The sequence below is a fragment of the Lissotriton vulgaris genome, chromosome 1_1, assembly GCF_964263255.1.
Source record: "Lissotriton vulgaris chromosome 1_1, aLisVul1.2, whole genome shotgun sequence".
Taxonomy (NCBI): domain Eukaryota; kingdom Metazoa; phylum Chordata; class Amphibia; order Caudata; family Salamandridae; genus Lissotriton; species Lissotriton vulgaris.
The window spans coordinates 1779145112-1779170646 of record NC_141685.1 but is presented as its reverse complement, the minus strand read 5'-3'; the positions used below and the strand labels follow the sequence as shown (position 1 = coordinate 1779170646).

The following is a 25535-nucleotide window of genomic DNA, read 5'->3' as shown; positions in this document are numbered from 1 at the left end:
AAAATGTTGATGTTCAACACGATTGACTGATTTATGTCGAATAAGTCCACTTGGCTAACAAGAAGAAGAAAATAACATGTGCCAATTTATTGGTATATTATTTTTTGTGTAATATCATTATGTTAATTTACGATGTAAATAGATATATGGTTATCACATTGAGCCCTGTTCCAAAATGGCGACATTATTCACCATGAACCCTTTTAGGTTTGAGGATTGAGTCCCATTTCTATGTTTAACAGTGTATTGTTTGGCGCGTATTTCTAAAATAATGTATTTAAAGATGCGGAAATGTCCTGGCTAGTTGTCAGTGAACAAGGGCACAGCCGGTGCCCGAAACGCGCTTGACGAGGCTTGCACCCTTTTATCACGAATAAAATAAATCACTTTACAATTTTAAGACTGGCTCTGGCGTTTGATTGAGTGGTCCACGTACCTGTCGGCGCTGCATGCGCATTTGGAGGCAAGTTGGAGTGTGTGTATATATATATATATATATATATATATATATATCGCAACGCACTTCCAAACAATTACGTCCAGAAAAACGGCAAGCACTCCGATGTTGTGATGAAAAAGTAGATTTATTTCCAAACCCCCTTCACCCCCGACAGACGCGTTTCGCACACAGGCTTCGTCTGTGTCAGTATTGTGCAAACTTTCTCGCCATTTTAAACTACCCGCCCTCCTTCATGTCATCAAAATAGATGACGGTCGATTACTTTTTTCGTGGCGGCCATCTTGTAGTATGTTAATACAAGGCTTTTCAAACTGTTCTAAAATGGCGACAGATAAAGTGCTAAGTGCAAAATTAAAAGTGTTTGACAACAACAAATATTATTACCATGAATTGCACACTTTTTTAGTATTTCATTTTCGATACCATATATTTACAAAAAAGTTTGATCTATTTGGGTTACTTTCTCATTCGTTATGTGGGGGTGTATCCCCTATTTTTTTCTCAAACATCTGTGCAGATCTTTTCTACATATGCAGTATAATACATAAACGAGCCCTACAAGTCCTATACACATATTTACAAGTTTTATCTACACCATGCCAGAACCATTCTTTTTCGGTTCTTCTTTTGGGGCCCTGTATGGGCTAGTAACCAGAATCAGTATGGTACCTCTATTTACAAGTATATATATTTATACAAGGCATTAATAGGGAGCAAACAAAGGTATTTACAAGGCTTCAGTTTTTTGTTATTCTGATCGCTTCCAGGATTTTGTTATAGCTATCTGACAGAGTATTATTATCAGTGCTCTAGAACAGGATATTTCAAAGGTGTACCCACATTTCTGCGTCATTATTAAGACCCCACGGTGTCATGGTTTTGAGGTCCATAATATATCTGGATTCCATGATGCGGAGGGCTTTCTCCCTGTTCCCCCCACGTTCTGATCTTGGAAACTGATCTATGCAGTAATAAATGAGTAAATCCCTGTTGCTGTGGTGGTGTTCAGCAAAATGACGGGCTATCGGATAGGTCTTATCATTGTTCACGATAGCCCTCATGTGTTCCAGGATTCTCATTTTGGTAGGTTTGATGGTACTACCTATATAACGTTTTTTACACGGGCAGACCAAACAGTATACTGTATATTCTGAATTGCAATTCAGATGTTTAGTAATCATTCTGTTTGGTCTGTCCTCTCCTGTTCTTCCTGGATACTCCTTGACTTTTTTACTGTGCTTACAAGCTTTACAGCGTAGGCATGGAAAAAAACCTTTAATCTTGTTGGTGGTCGGGTTCACTGTTTCAGGGGAGTAGTGGCTGTGGATCAGATGGTCCGAGAGTGACTGGCATCTCCTATAGGTTACCATAGGTCTATCAGGTAGGTGTTTTTTCAGGATGTTGTCAGTTTTCAATATATGCCAGTTTTTCTTAAAGGACTGGACCAGTTCCCCTGATTTACTGTTGAATGTAGTTATCATTCTGACCTGATCGTTTTCTTTTTTCGACTCTTTAACCCCCAGGAGATCCCTCCTGTCAATGGTATCTGCTTTTATGGTTGCCTGTTGTAAGATGTTACTAGAATAACCCCTCGCCTAAAAAAACCAAAATATATATATATATCTATCTCAAGTGAACAAGGGCTTGTGAAGCCCGAAACGCGTATTGCCCTCTTTTACCAGCTGGCTATGCAATAAAAGATACCTGTGAACTGACTTGGTGGTCCGTCTCCTGCCTTGCTTCGCCGACGGATTGGAGGTGGCGTTGTGGAGTTTCACGCATATATAAATATATAGGAAAGGGAGGTGAGGTGACGCACTGGTGGGAAGAGGAGGAGAGAGATGAAGAGAGAAGAAAAAATAAGGGGAAAAAGGGAGACAAAGAAGGGTGAGGGATATGGGAGGGAGAGTGGATGGGTATGTCCCTGGACACGCAGGGGAGGGGCGCTCTAGGGTGGCAGTCCGTGTAAGAGGGAGGGTGAGCACCAGTAGCTAGTATGCATATGTCAGAAGGATATATATATATATATATATGTGTATATATATATATATATATATATATATATATATATATATGTGTGTATATATATATACACACACACATTACCTACTGGCAGTCGCCAGTAGGTATATATAGTTAGGATTTTTTTCCTATGGGATTTTTGAAAATTCTATGTCGAATAACTTTGCCGTTTGTGGACGGAATTGACTGAAATTTTCAGGAAAATGGCACATTTGGTTTCTGAGCAGCCCTTGAATTTGGGGGGGTTTCGTCAAGTGGGGGCCGAGAAAAAAGGGGGTTCCCAAAACACGTTTTTAACATTGAGTTTTCCATAGGGCGGTTGGACTCACTTTTAGCTCGAACGGCTGAATGGATTTACACGAAACTTGGCAAAATTGTAGATATGGTTTGCCCGACGTGCCTTTGCTATGTCTCAATATATGTGCTCCAGTGGATTTTGAGAAATTAACGTTTTAAAAAACAGATATATCTGTGACAGCGCTCCGGTTAGAGCTCCGGTTCGCGTACCTGACGCGTAACGGAACTTCGCGAGGAGAAGCGGATTGGCTCTCCGGTGACTCTCAACATTCTAAACAGCCCGGAGCGGCCGCCATCTTGTCTCTCGGTAGGATCGAGAGACAAGAGGTGGAAATAAACGAAGGGGGAAATGAGCATAAGGGGGCAGAGTACATCCTCCCTGACCCCCTAGGTTTGATGAGGGGGCTTTAAAAGGGCCTCGCGGGGTTAAAAAATAATAATTTTTATATCGTTTTTTTTGCGGGGGGAGCGCTCGGTACGCGCACCGGGAAGCGGTCCGGAAAGCGTAATATTGGGAAAATAGGATGAAAGAATGTTCAAATATTGTATGTTTATTGATTGTTATTTTTGTTTGTTTTTTAATTTATTTTATTTAAGTACCAACATGTAGGTACCAATGCAGAGTCTAAAAATAAAAATACATTGTTTCCTTTGTAGATATCTTGCAGGTTGTTTCAGAAGTTATTGAGGTATATGGAATTCATAGCGTAGTCTGTCAGGAAAGCAGAAACACCATGGAGGCAGGAGATGATAAAGAGATGTTAAATACACATTGGAGATGATATAGTGGAAGAAAGGAAGTAACTATGAGCAAACTTAAAGTTGCACAGTATATTTAAAGTCTGATTTTACATTAAAATCAATTTGCTACTAGTTTAAAAAATACATATAAAAATGAATAATGTCTTATTATATATATTATATATAAATTTATTATTCTGATTTATTTTCAAAATTAAAAAGAACTTCTAATAATTCTTGGTCAGATTTTGACTCATTTTCAATTAAGAAATCCACAGCTTCAACACATTGCAGAAGTTCTATGTCCATTGATTCATCAAAGAATTCTGAATCATTTGCTGTGTCTTGGTTGCATTCTGCAACAATTTCCATGTTATTTTTCTGCTCTCCTTCCATTTTGTATGCTGTAAAATGAATTTTAAAAAAATATATCAGTACAGATAGGGCACTGTTGGGTTTAAGTACAGACAGGCAGTTTGGTTCTTTAAACAGTGATTTTTTCGTTGGGCAGTGTATGGTATCAAACTGGAAGTAGAAATATCAAAAAATGTATGAAATAAACTCTAAGTCAATTCTTAATTATACAAGACAAGTCTAACTCCATCCATAACTAAAACAGAGAAGTCTATTTTATTCTATAAGTATTACAGAGGGATAGTATATAACTATCAGAAAATGTTTACCTAATTAACTTACAGCACAGAACATCCTTCAGTTTTTAAAATAACATCTTACCTTTCAAATAGAACTTTAAGTTATCAGTTGAAATGTACTTGATATGTACTTCAAGAAGTAGTAGTCAAAATGGCTGTGTTTCTCTCTCTCTTTCTTTATATATATTCAGGTACATAACCAATCAAATGTCATGAAATAATAGAAGATATTGAAAGTAGCATTTTGATTGGTTGTCAATACTAACACTTCAAAAGTGTTTTGGTTAGGTAATTTACTTCAGGATATTTAATCAGGCTTACAGCATAATTTTCACAATGAAATTCCATCAAATTTGGGGAAATGGTAGGGACTGCTATGTAGTAGGGGCTATTCTATATTTGATGAAAGTGTCTGTAGTGGTTTTTCTGTAAATTACTTTCCCACCTTTTTTTATCGAGCGCTTACCGGTGCGCTCCCCGGTACGCGAACCGGCAGCGTTACAGGAGTCCTCCATTTTGAGTATTGGTAGAATTGAGACACAAAATGGAGGACAAACAATGTTCGGAATGGGTAGAAGGGGGCACGGTAGACACTTTGTGACCCTCTAGGTTTTCGGAGGGAGGATTAGGATGCTGATACTTGCAAAAATAAAGAAAAAAAAATTAAAAAATTTCACGGGGGGAGCGCCCGGTACGCGCACCAGTAAGCGAACCGGGGAGCGTACTTTGGAGAAAAAAAAAAAGAATACATTTTACAGCTTTTGATATTTGCTGATTAAAAAACCATTGAAATTCACTGAAAAAACTATAGGTTATAGACCATATATAGTTAGGGATTAGCATTTTGTACTGGATGACAAGTAGATTTATGAAGCATCTGTCCCACGGACAATACAAGGGTGTGTAATTTTATAAATTTCCACACCCTTGTTTTATCAAGGTTCTCCAGATACGATTCTCTCCAGACGTGTGCCACTGGATGGCATTAGTACACACAATGAAGTTGCAAATGTAGCCCGGAGAAAGGTATTGTACAAAGTGTGAGTGTAGGAAGTACCATTACTGGTTTCAATATCTAGAGAAAAAATGACAAATTAAGAATGTTAAAGGGGCAGAGCACTGTTAACAATTAGAACCATTCTTCAACATCAATATTTGGCTATTAACGCTATAAATGTATAAACTTTCTGATGAGGAATATGCTGAAGTTCTCTAGTTGTAAGTCAACCTCCACCCTCTTCTACTATTGCTAGCTATCACTGTTGCCAAGATGTGTACCATCATAGCGTCAAATCCTATCACTTTGCATTATATTTGAAATGCAGTATGCACCTTTTTTAGAGGTTTCAACAGCATGACCATATCTTCTAACAGAGAGCAGAGGTCGATCAGTGCCATGCAAGATGCTCTGTTACCCTTGGTCCAGATTTTATCTTAGCTTATCCCCCACCTCTTTCAGCCTATCAGTTTGGCTGTATTAGTCCTATGTCTGTCCTATATACTCATAAACAGAACAGTGCATTTATTGTCTGATGCTCATTTAATTAAATATAGCTTGTCTGATGCTCATTTAATTAAATATAGCTTTTGATTTCCTAACAATCTACCTAAGATGTTAATTCCAGTTGTTTTGGTCTCTAGAGAGTACATACGTTTGATTACTGTAAATTGTTACAGTGGCATAAACTCTCTAGTTTGAGCTATACTTCGATGAAGTGGCAATGTTCCCCCATTTGAGTCAAGCGCGGGTCTCACCTTGAGTTTGTATCTGACAACATCTAAAGGGTTATACAATAGACTATGTGTGCAGTGTTCTTTATGATTGCCCTGACACTTTTTGATGATAATGGAGCCTGAAGAGGGGGAGAATCTGCTTCATGGGTCCAGTGAGAACTATTTTCACATTTATTGGTAAAGAAACCACATTGGTTTGTAGTGCAACACAATTGTTTGATCGTGAAGGAGGCATAGGCCTTTCATGCTGACCCATTCATGACTTCGCTGTCCTTCAGAAAATAAATATCAAAGTGTGTAAACCTTGATTGTTATTGACAATATGTAGTACCTTGATTAATTGATGTTTTTCTTTCCTTTTCACAGAAGCAGAAATAGATATTCGAATGCGAGAGGAATTTTCAAAAATGTGTTTTGAAACTTTGCTCCAGTTTTCCTTCAGTAATAAGGTTACAACCCCTCAGGAAGGATTCATCTCAAGAATGGCTCTGTCTGTGCTTCTAAAAAGATCACAAGATGTATTGCAGCGGTATCTAGAAGATGAAAGGCTGAGTGGAAAATGCCCGCTTCCCCGGTAGGAACCTGCTTTATGCATATAAACATTTTTTATTGCAGTATGGTATGTGTTGTTGGCCATCATGTTAGTGGCTGATTTGTGTGGTGTGGTTCTGAAAAGTTATGCAGGGAAACACCCAAGGATAATAAAAGGTTAAAAGATAATTTAAGTTACAGATATGTGCTTCACTAAGTCACTGGCCTACCTAAATGCAAGTGCAGTATATTTTTGTCACATGCATGGTTTATAACCAGCATTCATGAAAAATTAAGACACATATTGGATCAATCTTAACCTAAAAGCTGGCGTAGGGTTACGCACTATAGACAGATGCCACTTTTATTTTTAGTTTCCACAGAAACCTGATGGTATATTGTTCTATCCTTTGGTAGAGTGCTCCTGTTTCTCTCACCTTTGAAATAGTTGGGATATTGACCACCATTGCAGATGTCTTTGTCCACTTTTTGAACATCTTGTGTCATATAGTGGGCTATCTGTAGCATCACATAGATCTCTACTTCTCCGAACTTGCATTACCTTTGCAAAATGTTCTCAAGGTAACATGATAACATATTACAAATTTAATAAATAGATGTATAAGAAACTGTAATTTGAGAATTAGTCTCTTTCTGTGAACCCCTTAACTGAGCACCATTCCTTGGCCAGACTTGGCAGTTCCTTCTCTTGAAACCAGATTACCAGTATCTAATTTGTTGTATTCTTAAAACTTATTCAGAGTATTTTCCCCACTGAGCCACATCAACTCTGCTCATCACAGGGATCTAGGTAAGAGAGTTGAAGGCACCTCAGACAAGAACAAATTCTTTGACTCAAGTTTCCCTTTAAGACTAAGGGCCAGATGTAGGAAGCGTAATTCCGGTCGGTTTCGGCCGTTACCAACCGGAATTAGGCTACTGAGATGTAAGTGCCCCAATTGCTAATTCGGTAATTTACTGATTCGGTATTTTAAGGAATCGGTAAATTACTGATTCCTTAAAATACTGAATCGGTAAATTACCAAATTAGCAATGTAGGGAGCACTGAAATGAGTGCTTTCCCCTTTTTGGGATTCGTTATTTACCACCAACTACAAGTTGGTGGTAAATAAAGAACCCCCCCCCAACCCCCCAAAAGCAATTTTATGCAAATTGCTTCAGTGCCATTGCAGACATACATGCCCTTAGGGCATGTATGTCTGCAACATGTGAACCCATACTCAATTGAGGGGTGCAAAAGGGTGTCAAAGTGACACCCTGCCATCCTTCAATGTTTCCCCCAATTATCGAATCGGTATTTACCGATTCGGTAATTGACATTTATTCATATGGGCCTCCAGGCCCATAGGAATGAATGGCAATTACCGAATCGGTAAATACCGATTCAGTAATTACCAAAACTTATCGATTCGGTAATTCTTTCGGTAAAATTACCTACATCCCATTTACCTGTTCTTAAATACCGAATCGGTATGATTCGGTATTTAAGAATCCGTAATCTGGGATTACCTACATCTGGCCCTAAATGTTTTCCCTGATTAATATCCGTTAGGAACATTTCCCTGCTAACTGTAAGGATGCCGGAAACGGTTTTGTACAAATATTTTATTTTAGCTTAGTTTTTAGTGTTAGTGTGTTAACCTTGTGAAGCACCCACTGTTCCTTTAATAAATTGAACCTCTGAGCACTGACAAAGTTGGGTCTCATAAATCAGTTCACTAAATAATTTGGTTTTAAATTATGTTTGTAATCTTTTGGTGAAAAGGAGGAGTCAGAAATACATACAGACAGTCATTGTTTGGCCTATCGTTCCTTCGTTGGTTGACGGGATTTTTTTTGTCGATATTCCTTGACCTGGAGATGGGATAGTTCCAATCTTAAAATCTTTTAATAAGAGCATATATATAGGTCATAAAATAACATTTACAAACAAGGAGTAAACTTCACTAATACGGTCATCACCTAGCAAAACTGAAATCCCTATAATATAGTTTCTGATAGACACATCTAGCTGCAGATTCCTTACCTTAGAATAGCCCAGGCTTCAGGTCGGATCCGGAAGACTTTTGCTCAAACAATACCCTTGCGTGCCGGTAGGTGGCATCGGTCAGCTCCACGTGGTGTCAGCGCTGGAAGTGATGTTCGCGTCACCTATATAGGCACCACCACGGCGTGCTGACGTCAATTATTTTCGTTCCACGCCTGCTAGCACAGATCCGTAAAGAGATTTACCCTCATTCACTGTTTTGACAGGCTTTTCTCGACATTTTGTCAAACAGTTTTGCTGTAGTATTTTTCCTCGATGTCAAAGAAGTCTTCTGGAGTCAAACCATGCTGCGCCTGCCATCGCGCCATGTTAGTGACGGATCCACACATTAGTTTGTCTCTGGTGCCTGGAGAGTGACCACAACTCGAAGTCATGCTCCAACTTCCGAGCGATGGCTTTGAGGGATTGGTCCCTAAAGCTGCTTGCGGCCCAGCATTCGACTCTACGCCATTTGCCCCAGAGGTCTCGTTTCCGCTCCTTGTCAAGGTGCAAGTCCTGGCACCGCTCCGGGAGTCCTAAGTCCTCGTCCTCCCACTCAAAGTCATCGAGTCATCAGGTAAAAGGCATATGAAGCAAAAGAAGTTGAAGTGTGCTTTAACATCTCCCCGTCCCTTGGCTGGCATGACGGAGGAGTCTCCATGCTCTAGTCCTCATTCTGCAGAACGTGCGCCTGGCTCCGTGCTTCCCAACCTTTCTGGGAGCTAGAGTGACCCCTGCCCAGTTTGAAGAATTCTATGATGCCATGTGCCTCATCTTTCAGCGACCGGACCCTCCTGGCATGCCTCCAGTCCCCGAAGGCTCAGAAGGGGCTCCATTAGGTTCTGCGCTGACGGCTACGGCCCCAGTGTCGATTCCCCTCAATGGATCAAGTGGCAGATCTGGCCCAGCGCTGGTCATTGCCCTACGACCTACCCCGGCGCCAGCCACATTCTTAGTTCTGATGCCCCAGAGTTGGATTGGCACCTATTTACGCCAGTTCCTGTGCCAACAGCACCATCGGTCTGAGGTCGATTCTTCAGCCTTAGTTTTAAGGGGCTAGATTGGGAGGAGATGCTGGACCCTTTACAAGACCAGCCTGAGCACGAAATGGACTGGTATGAAGAATTGGGTGAGGCCAGTGGCCTGGATACCTCCCCAGTTTCTGGCCTGTGTACACCCCCTACAGTGGCTACGGAGGAGGGAGCTTCATATGCTACGATGGTGAGATGGGCTGCAGAAGTTTCGGACCTTCAGCTCCCTTCGGTGAAAGTCAAGATGAACATCTTGACAGAAGTCCTGCAGCCGGGTGTCTCCTCCTCGAAACCTCTACTGCCTTTCAACAAAGTCTTGACTGATGTCCTTTTGGGAAAGTGGTCCAAGCTCAGCACGGGGGCTCCTGAGAATAGGACTGCTGCCCGCTGTCATCGCGTTGCACTGGACCAACCAAAATTCCTCACCAACCACCCTACACCCTGGAGTTTGGTGGTCCAGGCTTCTACCTCACAGGGTGCATTTCCCTTCACACCCCTGGACAGGGAATCCAAGAGGCTGGACAGCTGAGGCAAAAATAAATGTCTGTCGCTAGCCTTGCATTACAATCGTGAACACTGCATGCCTATTGGGCCGTTATTCCCACTCCATGTGAGAAACGTCCTGGAGGAGGCCTGGGCCATTCTCTTCCAAGCAGTATCAGACTGGAGAGATGTGTCGAAGTTCACCATTTCTTGTGGGCTTAACACCACCGTCTCGCTGGGCAAAATAATGTCATCGACGGTGGCCCTTCCACGGCACACCTGGCTCTTAATTTAACTGATTTTTTGGGGATGTCCAGGCTTCTCTGTGGACATGCCCTTTGATGCCACCGTCTCTTCGGAGACCAGACAGACATAATGCTGAAACACTTTAAGGACTTGTGGGTTACAGCCAAGTCATTAGGCCTCTCAGTGCCCAGCCGCACCCCTTTTGTGGCCTTGAAAAGGGCTTTCTGCTGCACCAGCTATATCGCACCTACACGACCACGCAGGTTCAGCAACCTCTGAGCAGCCTTTGGCGCAGCTCCTTTAGACCCCGTGGGTCAGTGACCAGAGGTCCAGTCAGTCCACTCTTCCCCCCGCAGCCTCTAAACCTTCCTAGTCTGGCCCTTCAAGATCATGTGCGGCCGTTGGTAGCAGGATCAACCATCGCCTCCACCACAGGCAAAACGTCACATCGGTCAAGTGGGTTCTTCAGATAGTCCCCAACTTCAACACTACTTCTCCCTTCATGCCTCTAACTTACGACCGTCTGACAGACGAGCACTTGAACTTGTTTCAGGAGGAAGTCAGGACTCTTGGCCAAGGGAGCCATAGAGAGGGTTCCAGCACCAGAAGTAGGCTGTGGGTACTATTCCCGCTACTTTCTGGTCCCGAAAAGTGACAAAGGCCTTCATCCTATTCTAGATCTGCAAGCCCTCCACTACTTCTTCATAAAGGAAAAATTCAAAATGGTCACTCTGGCTTAGGTCTTGTCTGCCCAAGACCCCAGAAACTTAATGGTGGTGTTGGACTTGCAGGGCTCTGTTTTCACATTCCTGTCCGTGCCTGCCCATCACCTTCCATGTGGTTCACGGTAGGCCACAAGCTCTTTCAGTTCACAGTGCTCCCCTTTGGCCTTACCAGCACCCCTGGGTGTTCACCAAGGTGATGGCAGTGATCGCAGCTCATCTGTGCAGATCAGGGGTGCCAGTCTTCACCTATCTCGACGACTGGCTGATGAAGGCGAACTCGCCCTAGACTGTCCTCTTCCACATCCAGAGTACGGCAAATCTGCTTTCCCTGGGGTTCTCTATCAACATGCTGAAGTCACCCTTGCCTCCCTCTTTCATCGCAGCTGTTCCGGACACAGTGCAGTTTTGAGCCTATCCTCCCGTACAGCGAGTGCTGGACATTCAGGCTAAAATACTGATGTTTCAGCCTCTATCCCGAATATGGTGGGAATGATTCTGAGGCTCCTGGACCTCATGGCCTCTTGCATCCTTCTAGTGATACATGCCAGATGGCCTATACGGGCTCTGCAGTGGGTCCTGAAGTTCCAGTGGGCGCAGCATCAGGGGAATCTCACCGACATGGTCCAGATCTTGGAGGAAAATGCACAGGATCTGCAGTTGTGACTGACTAACCCAGAATGGGTCAGAGGCAGGCCCCTCTCCCTTCCCCAACTAGATCACACAGTAGTGACAGATGTGTTACTCCTGGGATGGAGCAGCCACCTGGGAGAGGTGGAGCTCAGAGTTCTCTGGTCTCCGGTGGAATCATGAATCCACTTCAACTTGCTGGCGCTACGAGCGATTCGATTGGCATTGAAAGTTTTTCTCCCTTCCATCAAGTGAAATCTGGTTCAGATTTTCACGGACAGCACCACCTCCATGTGATACTGCAACCAACAGGGCGGGTGGGGTACTGAACCCTTTGTCAAAAGGCCCTGCTTCTCTGGATATCGCTGGAACAGCATGGCATATCCCCGGTAATTCAACACCTGGCAGGTCCTCTGAACGCCAGGTCAGACAAACTCAGCCGTTGATGCCTAGCGGATCACGAATAGCCTCTCCATCCGGAGGTTGCGCAAGGTCTCTTCCAGAAGTGGGGAGAGCTTGGTTAGATCTGTTCGCCCCTGCCAAGAACGTGCAATGTCAGCAAGTTTGCGTGCTAGAGTTTCCAAGGTTGCTCTAGCTTGACATTGCTTTTTGTCTCTAGTGGAGCTCAGGCCTCCTGTATGCCTTTCTGCCAAGACCTCTCCTGTACAGAGTTTTCAAGAAGATCAGGAGCGACCGGCCCCAAGTCATTCTTGTAGCTCCACACTCTGGATGGAGAGTCTGGTGTCCCAAATGTCTTCAACTGAGCATCAATCCTCCAATCAATCTGCCTCTTCTGTTGCAGCAGCAGGGAAGGGTCCTCCACCTGATCCGGTCAACTATGCGCATTCTTGCATGGAGATTGAGCGGCCACAGTTGATAACATTCAACCTTCCTCCTAAAGTCTGTGATCGAATTTTGGCAGCCAGGCGTCCCTCTACTAAGACTGTGTACTCCTGACGATAACAGACATTTGTAAAATATTGTACAGAAAGGTCTCTTGATCCTCATTCTGCTTCCCTCCCTCAAGTTCTTCTCTTTCTTTTGACCCTTGCCCAGCAGGGCTCTGCTCTGGGCACTCTTAAAGGGTTACCTTTCGACCTTTTCTGCTTTCTTGATGCTGCCAGACAAACCCTCTTTGTTAAAATTCCCTATTGTAAACAGATTTCTTAAGAGGCTTGTACATATGTTCCCACTGCACCATTGATCATGCCTCTATGGGACCTTCTCACCTTCCTGATGTGCCCTCGGTTCGAACCTCTGCATGTTTTACGTTTTTAATCTTTTGGTGAAAAGGAGGGGTCAGAAATACATACAGACGGTCTTTCTTTGGCCTATCGTTCCTTTGTTGGTTGACTGGATTTTTTTGTCAACAAACTCTGCCTCCCCTTGCACCAGTTTTACCTTGACCAGAAGCTCCAGCCTGTGGTTGGCGGCCTCTGACTGGCAACTACCCATTCTCCCTTGCAGCTGCGCGGAGCACTCCTGGGGCTCCCCAGCAGGAGCCCGCATGACCACCAGGTCACAGCAGATTTTGCGACCACTAATAGGGAGCGCACACCAGCCACCGGCAAAGCACCCCAGCTGTCACTGCAGGGCACTAGTGCACCCCTCTCCACCTCCACTTTCCATTCACTGGGCGGGGGCATCAGTCAGCATGAGTTTGGCGCTAGGTCATTCATATGGGCTACACTCCCAGGTTTCCCGCGGCTAGCGCCACCACCATTACCTCCTGTGGGCCTCTCAGGTTGCGTCGATTTCCTGCAGACCCTGCCCTTGATGGTCGTCAGCCTTGTGTGTCGTGTCCGCAGGCATCATCTCTTCCGTGCCCTTTGGCCATAGGCCCTAGCAGTGTGCTCGCATCGTAGCTCTCTGTCCAGGCTGCTGCCCCATCTCAACTCAGGAGTTCCTCTCCGGCCGCTACTCTGCATGGCACGCTGCTATTTTGGCCTGCGGTCCACCAACTTAGCTCGTCACTCTCCGGCCATGGAAGAAAGCCCCCAGCCCCGGAAACGTGCACGATTGGTCTCGCCGTGACACATGTGCCCTCCGTTCAGTTTTGAGGGCCCGGGGCAACCCCGATTAATCAGGATAACTGCTTCTGTGAGCCAATGGTGCTGGAGTTCTTGGGGCTCACAGCCAGCTCCAGGCCATGCCATGCTCACCCAGATTTTCAGCGCCGACCTGATCAACCATCATTGTTCACATCATGTTTTCACCTACATGTTTTGTGATACCTCAATAGGACCTTAATTTAGTTCTCACTTATCTCACTTGTGTTCCCCATTTGAATCCATGCACAGCAGTTCTTTCCGTCTCCTCACGTTGAAGACCATCTTTACAGTGATCACATCATCTCTTTCAGTAGTGAGCTACAAGCGCTCTCTCTCTAGTTGCTGTATGCCACCTTTTTCCCAGATAAGCTTGTACTCCGGACAAAAGCAACATTTCTACCAAAGGTGACCACACCTTTCCCTATAGGGCAATTGATCTCCCTGATAGCTTTCTTCATTCCACCCATCTAAAGTGGAAGAAAGACTTAATTGCCTTGCTCCCAAGAGAGCCCTAAGCTTCTATAACAATTACACAGGGGAACGTTTGGTGGACAATCAGCTCTTTGTGGATTTCTCTGAGGCGACATTTGTAAAGCTGTGTAGAATAGAACCATCCCCAGATGGATTGTCATATGCATTAAGATCTGTTATGGCCTGGTGTAGGAAGCTGGTTTAGCCTATGGTGCCTTATTTAAGTGAAGCACCTTGCACTAATCCAGACAACCTTTATGATGATTTTAATGGTCTTAGACAACCATAGAAAGCTCTCTATTTATTTTATTTTATGCAATTTTTTGAGCGCACGTTTACCCAAGGGTGTCTTGGCGCTTAAGAGGTATTGGTGGAAAACAGCCTTCAGGCTTAGTCCAGAAGATGTGTTGAGCAGCTTGTTTTTCCAGAACTAATCATATAGTGTAGTTTAAACTAAAAGAACCACACGGTGTAGTTATAAAAAATAGTTATATTTACTATACGCATTCACTAAAACATTGGTATATCTCCTACCAGAAGATATCAACGCAATAAACACATTATTTCAAATATAAAATAGGTAAATAAGCACAAATACACAATGGTCTCCGGGAAGAGACCAAACCATATACGAAAAAAGTGGAATGCGAATAGCGGCCGAAGTCGGGACTAGTACCAGAAGACTCAGAAGAACTGGGGACCAAAGGAACCACCTAGGTAAGTACCCAGGAACCCTTCTGAGGCTGTGTGCACAGTGGAAACACAGCTGTGTACTCAAAGCAAGTCAATGGGAAAACGCGTTGCTGTTTTTAAGAAGAAGGACCCTTCCCAGTGGACCCTGACGAAACCCAGTGGAAGACAGAAGGTTGGAAAGTTACACCCCCCCTTGGATACTCCAAGAACAAGAATACCTACACCAGGGAAGCTGGGTGCATAGGTGTCAAGTGATGTTGGGAAAAGCCATGAACTACAATGCAGGACTTCAGAAAGGACGCTGCTGACAAAGAAAAGATGCTGCTGACGAAGAAGGTGAAAGAGTCCGATGGAATCCAAGGATGGATTCTTGAAGAGGAGTACCTGCAAGCGGAGGGGACAGAGTCTATGCCACTTGGAACTGACCAGGAGGCACAGAAGACCAATGACCACCGATGACGAAAGATACAGGAGAGTTGACGATGCCCTTGTCGCTGCAGCTGTGAGTACTAGGTGACACTGGATGATCAAGAGCCCTTCACAAGCTGTCCCACGTCTGGATTCCAGACCAGGGGGTCAGTGTCCAGGGGGAGTACAAACAAGCCTTGGCAGCCGCAACAGACATGGTAAACGAAGAAGGTGCAGCATTGGGGCCAGCGAGGTCCAAGGGACTCACCAAGTGCAAGAGAGTCGGAACAGGCCCAGAGCAAGCAGAGGAGCCCACTAACCCCAAAGAAGACCCTCAAGGTGACCCACAGACATAAGCACAGGAGTCGCAAGAGGACCTTGTGCAGCTCACCAAAGATTCAGGCCCTTGGTGATTAGGATGGGGTTAGGACAAAGATCTTGGCATGAAGAAATGCTGGAGACAGGAGCTTCTTGGAACCCGAAGATTTCTGGAGGACTGAGTTAACAAATCTTGGTAACAGCAAGTTGGTGCAGTGCACAGGGGTACTGTTCCAGCGGTTCCGACGAGGGATACTGGCAACAAACTTGCTAAGAGGGCAGGGCAGGCCTTGAGGGAGTTGCAGAACCACCATCTGTGTTGCTGGGCCTTTTGTAGTCCGTAGAACATAAGGAGCCGCAGACCAGTCAGCTTAGTTTCAGTGCCTGTAGATGCAGGGGAGTGACTCCTTCACTCCAAGGGAGATTACTTCGGGTGTCTTTGATGCCAACAGCCAAGTAGAGGAACCTCGATGGAGCGCAGACGGCACAGAAACCTTGCAGGATGATGAGACCAGGAGCAGCAGGGGTCTTCCTTGATGCAGTTTTGGTTCCAGGCGAAATCCAACAAAGTCCAAGGTGCCCAGATGGTTGAAGTTGAAGTAGTTTCATGTTTAAATCTTGTCCCACAACGAATCTGAAGCGCCACCCTCAGGTAAGGCCTTAAGTACCCTAGGGAAAGGGTTGGGACGATTTAAGGATCCCTCCCAGAGGAGGAGCTGGAGAGAGGGGAGGATACTCCCATGTCCTTTGTCCAGTTTCAACCCTGAGCGGGAGTCAACGGCTCGCTGAACTGGCTTAAACTAGAGTATGCAAGGAGGGCACGAAAAGTGCCCGTCAAAGCAGTCTGGTGGCTCTGGCAAGTGCCCCCACCTCAGCCAAATACACTAAGACCTCTCTGGGAGGTGGTCCCACCTCCCTGTGGCAGGAAACCTATTATTCCGTCTTCCCCTGCTCAAGCTCCGCAGCGGGAGGGCAGAAACGTATCTGTGGTCAGCAGCAGCACTAGCTAGCTGTATACCCTAAAAGGCTGGAACCGGGAATAGAGGGAGCCCCCCAGTGCAAGGGATCCTACATCCAACACTGCTTTGGGGTAGATTCCAACATGTTTGATACTAAACATGACCGGTTTTGGTGCAGCCAATATATAGTTAGACATCTTGCATTTGACTTGATGTCCACTATATGTATTAAATGTCTGACCACACTTCCAAAACCTGGAAAATTGACTTTAGGGTTTGTAGGGGTCTCCTGCTCATGCAGGGGCACCTCACACTTTTAACCAAGCACCCTGCCCTCAGGACTGCCATAGGGGTGACTTATAGGTTTTAAGGTCAGTGAACTCAGATATAAGGAAACTTATATCTGTTGTAAGTGGTGCTGGCACCAGCTTATTCAGGCTGAAATGGCAGGCCTGTAGTCACAGTTTGAATGATCTCTCATGGGGGCATAATGCATGCTGCAGCCTGTGGTTGACCCCTGGTCCACCTATGCCCTGGGTACCTTAGTACCATATACTAGGGACTTTAATGGGTACACCAATAGCCAATTGGGAAGGTTCCAAAGTACTTACCACTGTCAAATTTAGGGAGGAAGCACAGTGACTGGGGTCCTAATTAGCAGGATCCTAGTCAGAATAGCACCAGAAAAAAGTGAGGGTAACCATCAAAGCAGATCCTACTTTCCTACACCTGGCCAAGGAACAGTCTCCAGAAGGTCTTCACACGCTTTCCACCAGAGCAAAGGCTGCTGCCACTGTACTGCCTATCTTACACATCTGCCAGGCAGCTACATGGGTATCAGTTCACGAAACACTTCTGCCTGGATATACAGGTCCAGCAGGAGGGGCATTTTGTACAGTCTGTCCTGCAGTATTTCCTGGTCTGCTTGTGTATCTAGTCACAAGTTGTGGAATATAATGATTGAAGTGGCCATCAAAAGGAAAAGCTACTTTTCTTGATATTACCTCAGATTCCTCACTGACCCACCTTCTGCCGTGTTCTGTGAAATGGACTCGTCTTGTGCATATTAATAAGATTTCAATCTGTAGGTCAGTACTCTAGTACAGTCTGCTTTCCAGTGACTCCACATGTGACGACACAGACAGGGATCAGAACAAAACCAACGTCATCGCTTGGAGGTGGTGGATATGTAGTGACCCTGACATCACATCCTGGGCAGGATGGGGAGGACACACTGTGAAGCCTCACAACACCACTTTCAGACGCACAAGGGAATCACTGAGAAAATTCTCTGGATCAAGTGTGGTGCCTAGTGGTATTCACAAGATAAGGAATCTGTGGTTAGTTAGATTATCCATCAGTAAGAGCGTTACGACAGGTAAGTAACTGTTGTGTCCCTGTCTAAGGTATGCAAAGACACCATAAAATGTAGTGAAGTTTGTTCACAATCCTACATGATTGATCTTTCTGAATAGTACAATTTTACGCAATTTAAAGACAACACCTTCAGAATTATTTGAGTGATGAGCTACAAGAAAGTTTATATAAAGGAATATTTTGTTTGGCTTTGCAGACAGCGAGTAACAGAAATTATATTTGTGCTGAAAGCTGTCAGTACCTTGATCGATTCCCTCAAGAAGACTCATCCTGAAAATGGTAAGTGATATATCATACTGTTTGAAAGACCAAAACTATAATAAAATGTTAACAAAACAAGACATATTTTTTGTAAATTACTCTTCCTTCCTGCTCTTTTCAAATGGAACTGGCATGATCAAAATATGATTATTTGGGGAGAGTGGGGAGGTTCTGGCCGCCGGGAGGGCTAACTGGTTGGCTAGAGCTCAGATTGCTGCTTAGTCAACAAAAGGGAACTCTGTAGCCTTTCCCACATAGTTGAACTACTGGATGAGGAAAATCGATTTTCCCCCAAGGGTGCAAGGCATACATATGGATTTTAGTCTGCTAGTTTGACTACCAGACTTTGAAATAAAGAGTTGACCAATGTTATAACAAAAATATGATCTTCTAATCATGTATCGCCCCACCGCTCTTGGCTGTTTTTCATTGCATGTTCTTATCTGGTTAGTTCACTTCCGTTTGGAAAAAAGCATTGGGCTCCCATTTCTGAAAAAAAAGCTTCCTTTGGTCCTAAGGATCCAATCGGCTACTGTCCCATTTCATATGTACCTTTGCCCATAAAAATCATCCAGAAAATCATGAACATCAAACTCGTCAAACACAATAAAATAAATAGCCTTTTGGACGACGACCAGTTTGGCTTCCATAGAGGCCATAGCACAGAGACTGCCCTGCTCAAGGCTACCGAGGATTTCAGGCAGGCCCTCCATCAGGGTGGCAGTGCTGCTCTTACCCTGCTTGATCTCTCTCCAGCCTTTGACACTGTCAATCACAGACTGCTGCTGGATCCTCTAGCTAATATCCGGGTCACTGGCTTAGCCTGGGACCTGCTGAAATCTTTCCTATTGGATCGCAAGCAATCTGTGCGGGTAAATTAGATTGTCTCACACTCCTCTCTGTTCCTTGCAGGGTCCCTCAAGGGTCCTCGCTTAGTCCGACACTTTTTAATTTCTATGTCACCACTTTGCCGACCTTATACAATCCTTTGGTTTCTCTTTAACCTTTTACACAGACAAAACCCAAATTGGTGTCTTTCTAGCTCAGAATAACATAGGCTTAGGATACAGATTCTGTAAATGTGTGCAAGCAATCAGCAGCTGGATGGACAGATTTTTTTAAATATTGAATTCAGATCAAATTGAACTGAGGATTTTCTGGTGCCCAATTCTCTTTTTGGAACCCATCATGCTGGTCATAAGATATGAGCCCGCTACCTACACCTGTCAGAAAGACCCGCAATCTGGGAGTCCTCATTGATGATAATCTGAGCTACACTGACCTAGTCAATGCAGTGACTGGCTACCTTACTTAAGCTTAGAACCCTAAACAAGATACTCCCCTACATTCCTGCTCATCTTCATTGGTGATGGCTACATTGGACTATTACAACAGCCTTTTCCTCAATGCTCACCAATACATTCTGAATAAACTACAAACATTGCAGCACATGGCAGCCAGACTACTTTTGAAAATCCCAAAATACCAATGTGTGTCTAAAGCATTCAGGAAACTGCACTGGGTCCCCCTTAGATAGATTCAAGACTCTCTGCATTGCATACAAGGCTTTTCATGGCATTGACCTGTAATTTCTCCTACAGAGTTTCACCCGGTGCCACCCAGGTAGAACCTTACACTCAACCAAGGCCAAGCTTGGAGTTGTCCCTAGGTTCAATCGAGCAACCTGGGGTTGCAGAAGTTTTGTGCTGGGAGCCACAAAAGCTTGGAATACACTTTCACCGCACATCATGGATGCCCCCAAATTACTGGCTTTCAGGAAATTGCTGAGAACCTGGATTTTTAACTCCTTTTAGTCTCCCAGTCTTTATTACCTTCTGTGCTCTTCATTGCATTTTAGCTAGCGTCAAGACACCACCGGGTATTCACTGTGCTTCAGAAAACACAACAACAATATAACATGCAGGAATCTTATTTACCAGTTTCTTCACTTGTGGAAGACCTTGTGGGTTCCACATTCAGGCATAAAGGATAAGGCATAGTTAGAATTAGGGAGGACTAGCCAAATGGGTAGCAGTGAGTCTAGCTTTCACTTTCAGCAACATTTCAATGAACTCACTCGAAACACTTGGAGTTGAACTAGATTTTCCATCCAGGAAGGAAATTAAAGTGATAAACGTATATGACAATCACTAACGTAAGGGTGTTGCCTCATTTATAATAGAGTAGTAACATTGTTGAACATTTAGGACCTGATTTATAATTTTAAAGGCAGCCTCTTGTTCCTCCATGGGGGCTGAGTAAATAACTTCCCCCTCAGTGGCAGAGAGGCCATCTCCCAAATGTATTAATGACCAGCAAACAGGAGGTCATTTACAGTGCATTGACAGGAACTGCTGTAACAGCGGTTCCTGTGAAAGCATATTGCTGCTTGGTACAAGGCTGCATCAGCATGACACAGTCCTGCATCAAATAGTTTTCTTTTATTATTTTCAGAAAAGTAAATCCTGAAACTGGATATTTTTTTGAAACTAAATATAGTCCTCTCCCATGGCGGGGAGACCATTATTTGCATTTTACTGTCCCTCACCACAAAGGTTTGCCTGGAAGTCACAGACAGTAAAAGAAAAAGCCTAACTGTCTGTCCATCCTGAATTGTTCGGGCGAACAAACAGTAATTTCTCTTATGACCCTTATGACCCTTACTCCGTCGGGCCGCTGAATTGGTTTGGCTATGGTGGTAATGGAGTAAAAACCATCGCAGCCAAACCGAAAGTCCTCCTGCATATACATTTTGCAGGCAGACATTGTGTTGGTGGTATGTATACTCCGTTGCGACAGAATATACATACCACTAACATATAAAGCAGTCCTTTAGATCTCTGGAAAGTGATGGACAACATAAGAGAGGAATGCGATTTAAATATATATTGGTGTGCAATTTTAATTAAAAATTGGGTCTGGTTTAGTCAATAACTTTGTAGACCACAATGATAAAATTGTGTAGAAAATACCAGAAATTGTAACTGAGGAAGAAAAAGTGAAGAAGGGCGCTAAATGTCTGTTATGATAGATCATAGCTTTAGAAATATGGATGTCAAATTCTAGGCCATCACTCAATAAAATTCAAATTTTGGGTGAGTAAGGTTGTAAAGTATTAAACATTTTATAATTGTGCACCTTTCTCAACGCTCATGTCTTAAGTACTTTCATGAAAAGAGAGCGAACATAGCATCCTTCTTTTACTGTTACCTTTTAATGGTCACCCCAACTCTAAATCACAGATTTACCTGACTAGGAGAGGGCTTTTACTTCAAAATTTCTTCAAAACCCTCCCAGAAAATTTTCCATAAACACAGTTCTCAGATGCTGCCCTCCTCCATACTTCTCATCCTGGCTTATACACCCGGTTTTGACTCCTAGGCCTCTTCTTCTATCTCTAGCTATGATCATCCTGACCTTCTACAGAATCTTCTTCATTAACTGTGCTGTCGGATTCCCCCTGCTGAGCCTTTATGAATGTCATGCTGTATTATAAGGATCACATGTTTAGAAGTCTATCTTGTTGAATCTTATTTTCAATAATTAACAACTTGCCTTCTTTGTTTGTTTTTTAAGTTTTAATGTACTATCTTCATTGTTATTGACTTACTGCACATTGTAATCTGTCCTATTAAGCATAATTTTTGTTCTCGTTGTACTGTAGCTGGGTTGGCCTTTCACCTTTATTATTTATTTCCCCTTTCATTGTAAAGTGGTCTATCGCCAAAAGGACCTTTATAGTTATAAAACTATATAAAATGAATAAACATATGTTTAAAGAAAAAAAGCTCAGAAATTCCCTCTAGATACTCCTGTTAAAGTGGTTACTAAACGAAAGAAATGTAGCTAGTTATAGTTAGCTAAGCCCATTGGGAGGGACTCCAGGTACTACCAATGGGGTCATCTGACTGTCATACAGGACCTCAGTTCTATAAGGAATTTCTGGATCTTTTTCTAAATGTGCTTCAGTACACCTCAAGCGGCAGGCAAACAGATTATTGCTGCTGGAAACTGCTAAGGGCCTTGAACCTATTGACCATATGGGATTCCCCACTTCCTCTTTATTTACTACTCTTTTGTTAGATGAGATAACCTGACCACTGAAATTGTCACCCTGCCGTGGAAGAAATGGAACTTCTATAATATTGTGGGTTCTCAGTTTTTTATGCTGTTACTTTCTCCTAGGGATGGATAACTCCAAAGCTTTCAAGACATATCCTGCCCCTTAGGTTTTGTGACTTTCCTGTTCCCAGTGGTTTGCCAACTTGATGTATGAAGCATGTACAGTGTGGTTGGTGCTGAGTGACCAATCACTGGCTTTAGCATGGGTTCTGTGGGTTCTTCACAATATTTTCTCTTCTCCTATACATAACAACACATATCGGCCATCAAACATATATATGTTCTCAGTTGGGATCTCCAAATTGCCTCAAGGCCCTCTAGCCATTCAGGTCTTCAATGCGGTTATTTCTCATGAATACTTATAACTGCAGATTCATCCCCTTTTGAATGTCCCCAGGTACCAGACTGGGTCTGGAACATTTAATGAAGTGCTCTGTCAGGTAGCTCCATGTCGATGCCATTCCATTCCTGGGGCCGTATTACACAAAGTGCCCTGGGGGTTGGGGGGGCAGGGGGGGGTCTATAAGTATTTACACCCATTGTGCGTGCCCCAGGTGCACTTTGGTATTACAGACACTCTGTAAAACTGAAAGCGCTGATGCACGTACAGCACTTTCTCAAGAGGGCTTTCCCTTTTTTGCATGGAGCGTGGCCCCATTCAAATGAGGTAATCCCTTTGCGCCTATGACGTATTATAGGCTGGTGCAGAGGTAAAAAAGATGTCAGGGGGTGCACTGACAGTGCGCCACCTCAAGGGTGACGACTGTCAGTGCACCCCTGATAGTACCCCTCTGGAGGAGGGAAAAGGGGTCCAATGGACACCCCAGACATCCCCTTGCAGGCGGGTGCAGTCACACTTTGCACCCACCTGCAAGGGGATCTCTGATCGCCTTTACAAGTGCGGGCGGGTTGATGCCTGGAAAGTGAAACATGGACTGGCTGTTTCAAAGATGCTCCATTTTTCACATGGATGTTCTGCCCTGGGGGCAGCGTGAATTCACAGCTGCCCTGGCGGCAGCACAATCTATGCAATAGGGCGCACTTTCCCTGTTTGCGCCTGGTGAACCTGTATCTGAAAGAATCACGTTATTTAGATTCCTTACCTTAGAATAACCCCCAGGCGTCAGACTGGATCCGGAAAGTTTTCGCCAGCAGTACCCCTGCGCGTCGGTAGGCATTGTCTGCGGCTCCCCATCCGTCATCGGCGTCGTGATCGCCGGGATGACGTCGTCGGAGTACTTAGACGCCGCCCTCGCGCGCTGACGTCAGTTCTTCTTTTTTCCGCACCAGCAAGCGCAGATCTGAGAAGAGCGTACCCTTAGTCATTTTTTTTAATAACTTTTTGGACATTTCTGTCTATCTTTTTCGAGTCGACTTCGATTCCTGGTGCCGTTAGGGATACCCGGTTTGAAGCCGTGTGACGCCTGTCACCGACTGATGTTGGTTACCAACCCCCACCGCCAGTGTCTCTACTGTTTTGGGGCCGGCCACGATGACAAGTGGTGCCCTGACTGCCCGGCCTTGACGTCAAAGCTAGGCGGTAGCGGTCCCGCAAGCTCCTGGAGATCTGGTTGTCGGCTCCACGCCGCTCGAGGTCCCGGTCGAGGAGGAAGTCGAGGGACCGGTCTCGGAGCCGCAGCCCCCACCGTTCATCAGGATCCAAGTCCTCGCACTCAGGTAAGTCGAGGAATGGTAAAAATAAGTCGAAGAGATGACATCGCACTTCTGACTCCCCTCGCCGGTTGCGTGACTCGGCCGAGGGTTTGAGTGGCACCACCCGCGCGGCTCCAGGAGTCTCATCCGGGCCCACACCCTCGGGTCCCTGGACTTCATGCGACTCCGGGCGATATTTGAGACTTCCTCGTGGCCATGAAAACTCTCTTCCCGCCGTCGAGGCCTACCGGTGCGCCTTCGGGCCCCGCAGATCCGACTGGGGGTCCTAGCGACCCGGCGGCTTTGGCCCTGGCGTCGACTTCGGTCCCGACGCCACAGGCCCCGTGGGATCCAGGCCTGGATCCCCGTCGATGCCAGTTGACCTTACAACTCCTCCGCTGGCTCTGACCCCCACAGTGCCGCTTCCGGCGCCGTTTTCGGACGACGCCGTCACTGGTTTCAGCCCCGGTCCGGGTCCGGCGTCGCTGGGTGAGCCCTTCACTTATGACCCTGCTCCATCATTTCTGCCTGTTTATCAGGACACGGATGAAGGGGATGACTGGGAGGGGTCTGAGGACCATCTGGCACAGCAGTGTCAGTTAAGTCAGGACTGGGCAGATGAGCTAAGGGAGGCCAGTGGTCTACACACTTCGCCTGACACTGGTTTTATCTCTCCTCCTTCCGTGGCTACGGAGGAGGGAGCGACTTATGCCGTGGTGCTGTGCAAGGCGGCCAAGGCCAAGGCCTTGAGCTCCCTGCAGCGGCCGTGAGGAAAAACCCCCTCACTAAGATGCTTCAACCGCCTGTAAGCTCTTCGGAGCCTTTGCTGCAGTTTAATGATGCCCTCACTGACGTTCTGATAGGCACTTGGTCCAAGCCCACCACAGTCTCTCCTGTGGATCAGAACGTGGCCTGGCGCCACCGCCCAGCTCCTGGCAACCCCTGCTTTCTGTCCGTACATCCCACCCCTGAGGGTCTGGTTATCCAGGCCTCCTCGTCCCCGACCGCACCGCCAGACCGGGAATCGAAAAGGATGGAACAGTTTGGGAAGAAACTGTTTTCCTCCCTCAGTTTGGGATTGCGAAGCAGTAATACCGCATGCCTTTTGGACCGTTACACCCACTCTCTGTGGGATAAGGTGGCGGACGTGCTGCCCCAGTGTCCGGAGGAGGCCAGGACACAGCTCGCCCAAGCTCTTGCTGAGGGGTGGGATGCAGCACGGTATTCCATCCGACGTGGACTTGACACCACGGACTCGCTAGGTAGAGTGATGGCAACGACGGTGGCGATTCATCGATGTCCAGAGCACTCTCATGGACATGCCTTTTTATGGCCGTCGCCTCTTTGGCGACAAGGCAGATAGCGCGCTGGAGCGCTTCAACGACCCCGAGGGCTACGGCCAAGTCATTGGGCCTGTCGGCCCAGCGCCAGCAACCTTCTGCCTTTCGCTCCTTTCGTGGCCACGGGAGGGGCGCCCCCACACGTTCGTCCAGCCACAGGCCGCAGAACCAGCCTCAACGCGGTTGCGGATGTGCATTCCGCCATGGCGGAGCAGTAGGACAGAGACCCGCATCATCTGCCACAAAGCCTTCCTGGTCCGAGCTTTCAGTCCCATCCCAGGCCAG

General features: G+C 45.4%; 1 protein-coding gene across 2 annotated transcripts in view; it reads left to right on the top strand.

The window, feature by feature from the left end:
* MON2 (MON2 regulator of endosome-to-Golgi trafficking) overlaps window positions 1-25535 on the top strand; it is a 966303-nt gene that overhangs the window by 921989 nt on the left and 18779 nt on the right. For both annotated transcript variants that reach the window (XM_086919098.1, XM_086919097.1), the window contains 2 exons: window positions 6274-6481; window positions 18071-18153. In XM_086919098.1, the coding sequence (XP_086775224.1) occupies window positions 6274-6481; window positions 18071-18153 (291 nt within the window). The remainder of the gene's footprint in view (window positions 1-6273; window positions 6482-18070; window positions 18154-25535) is intronic.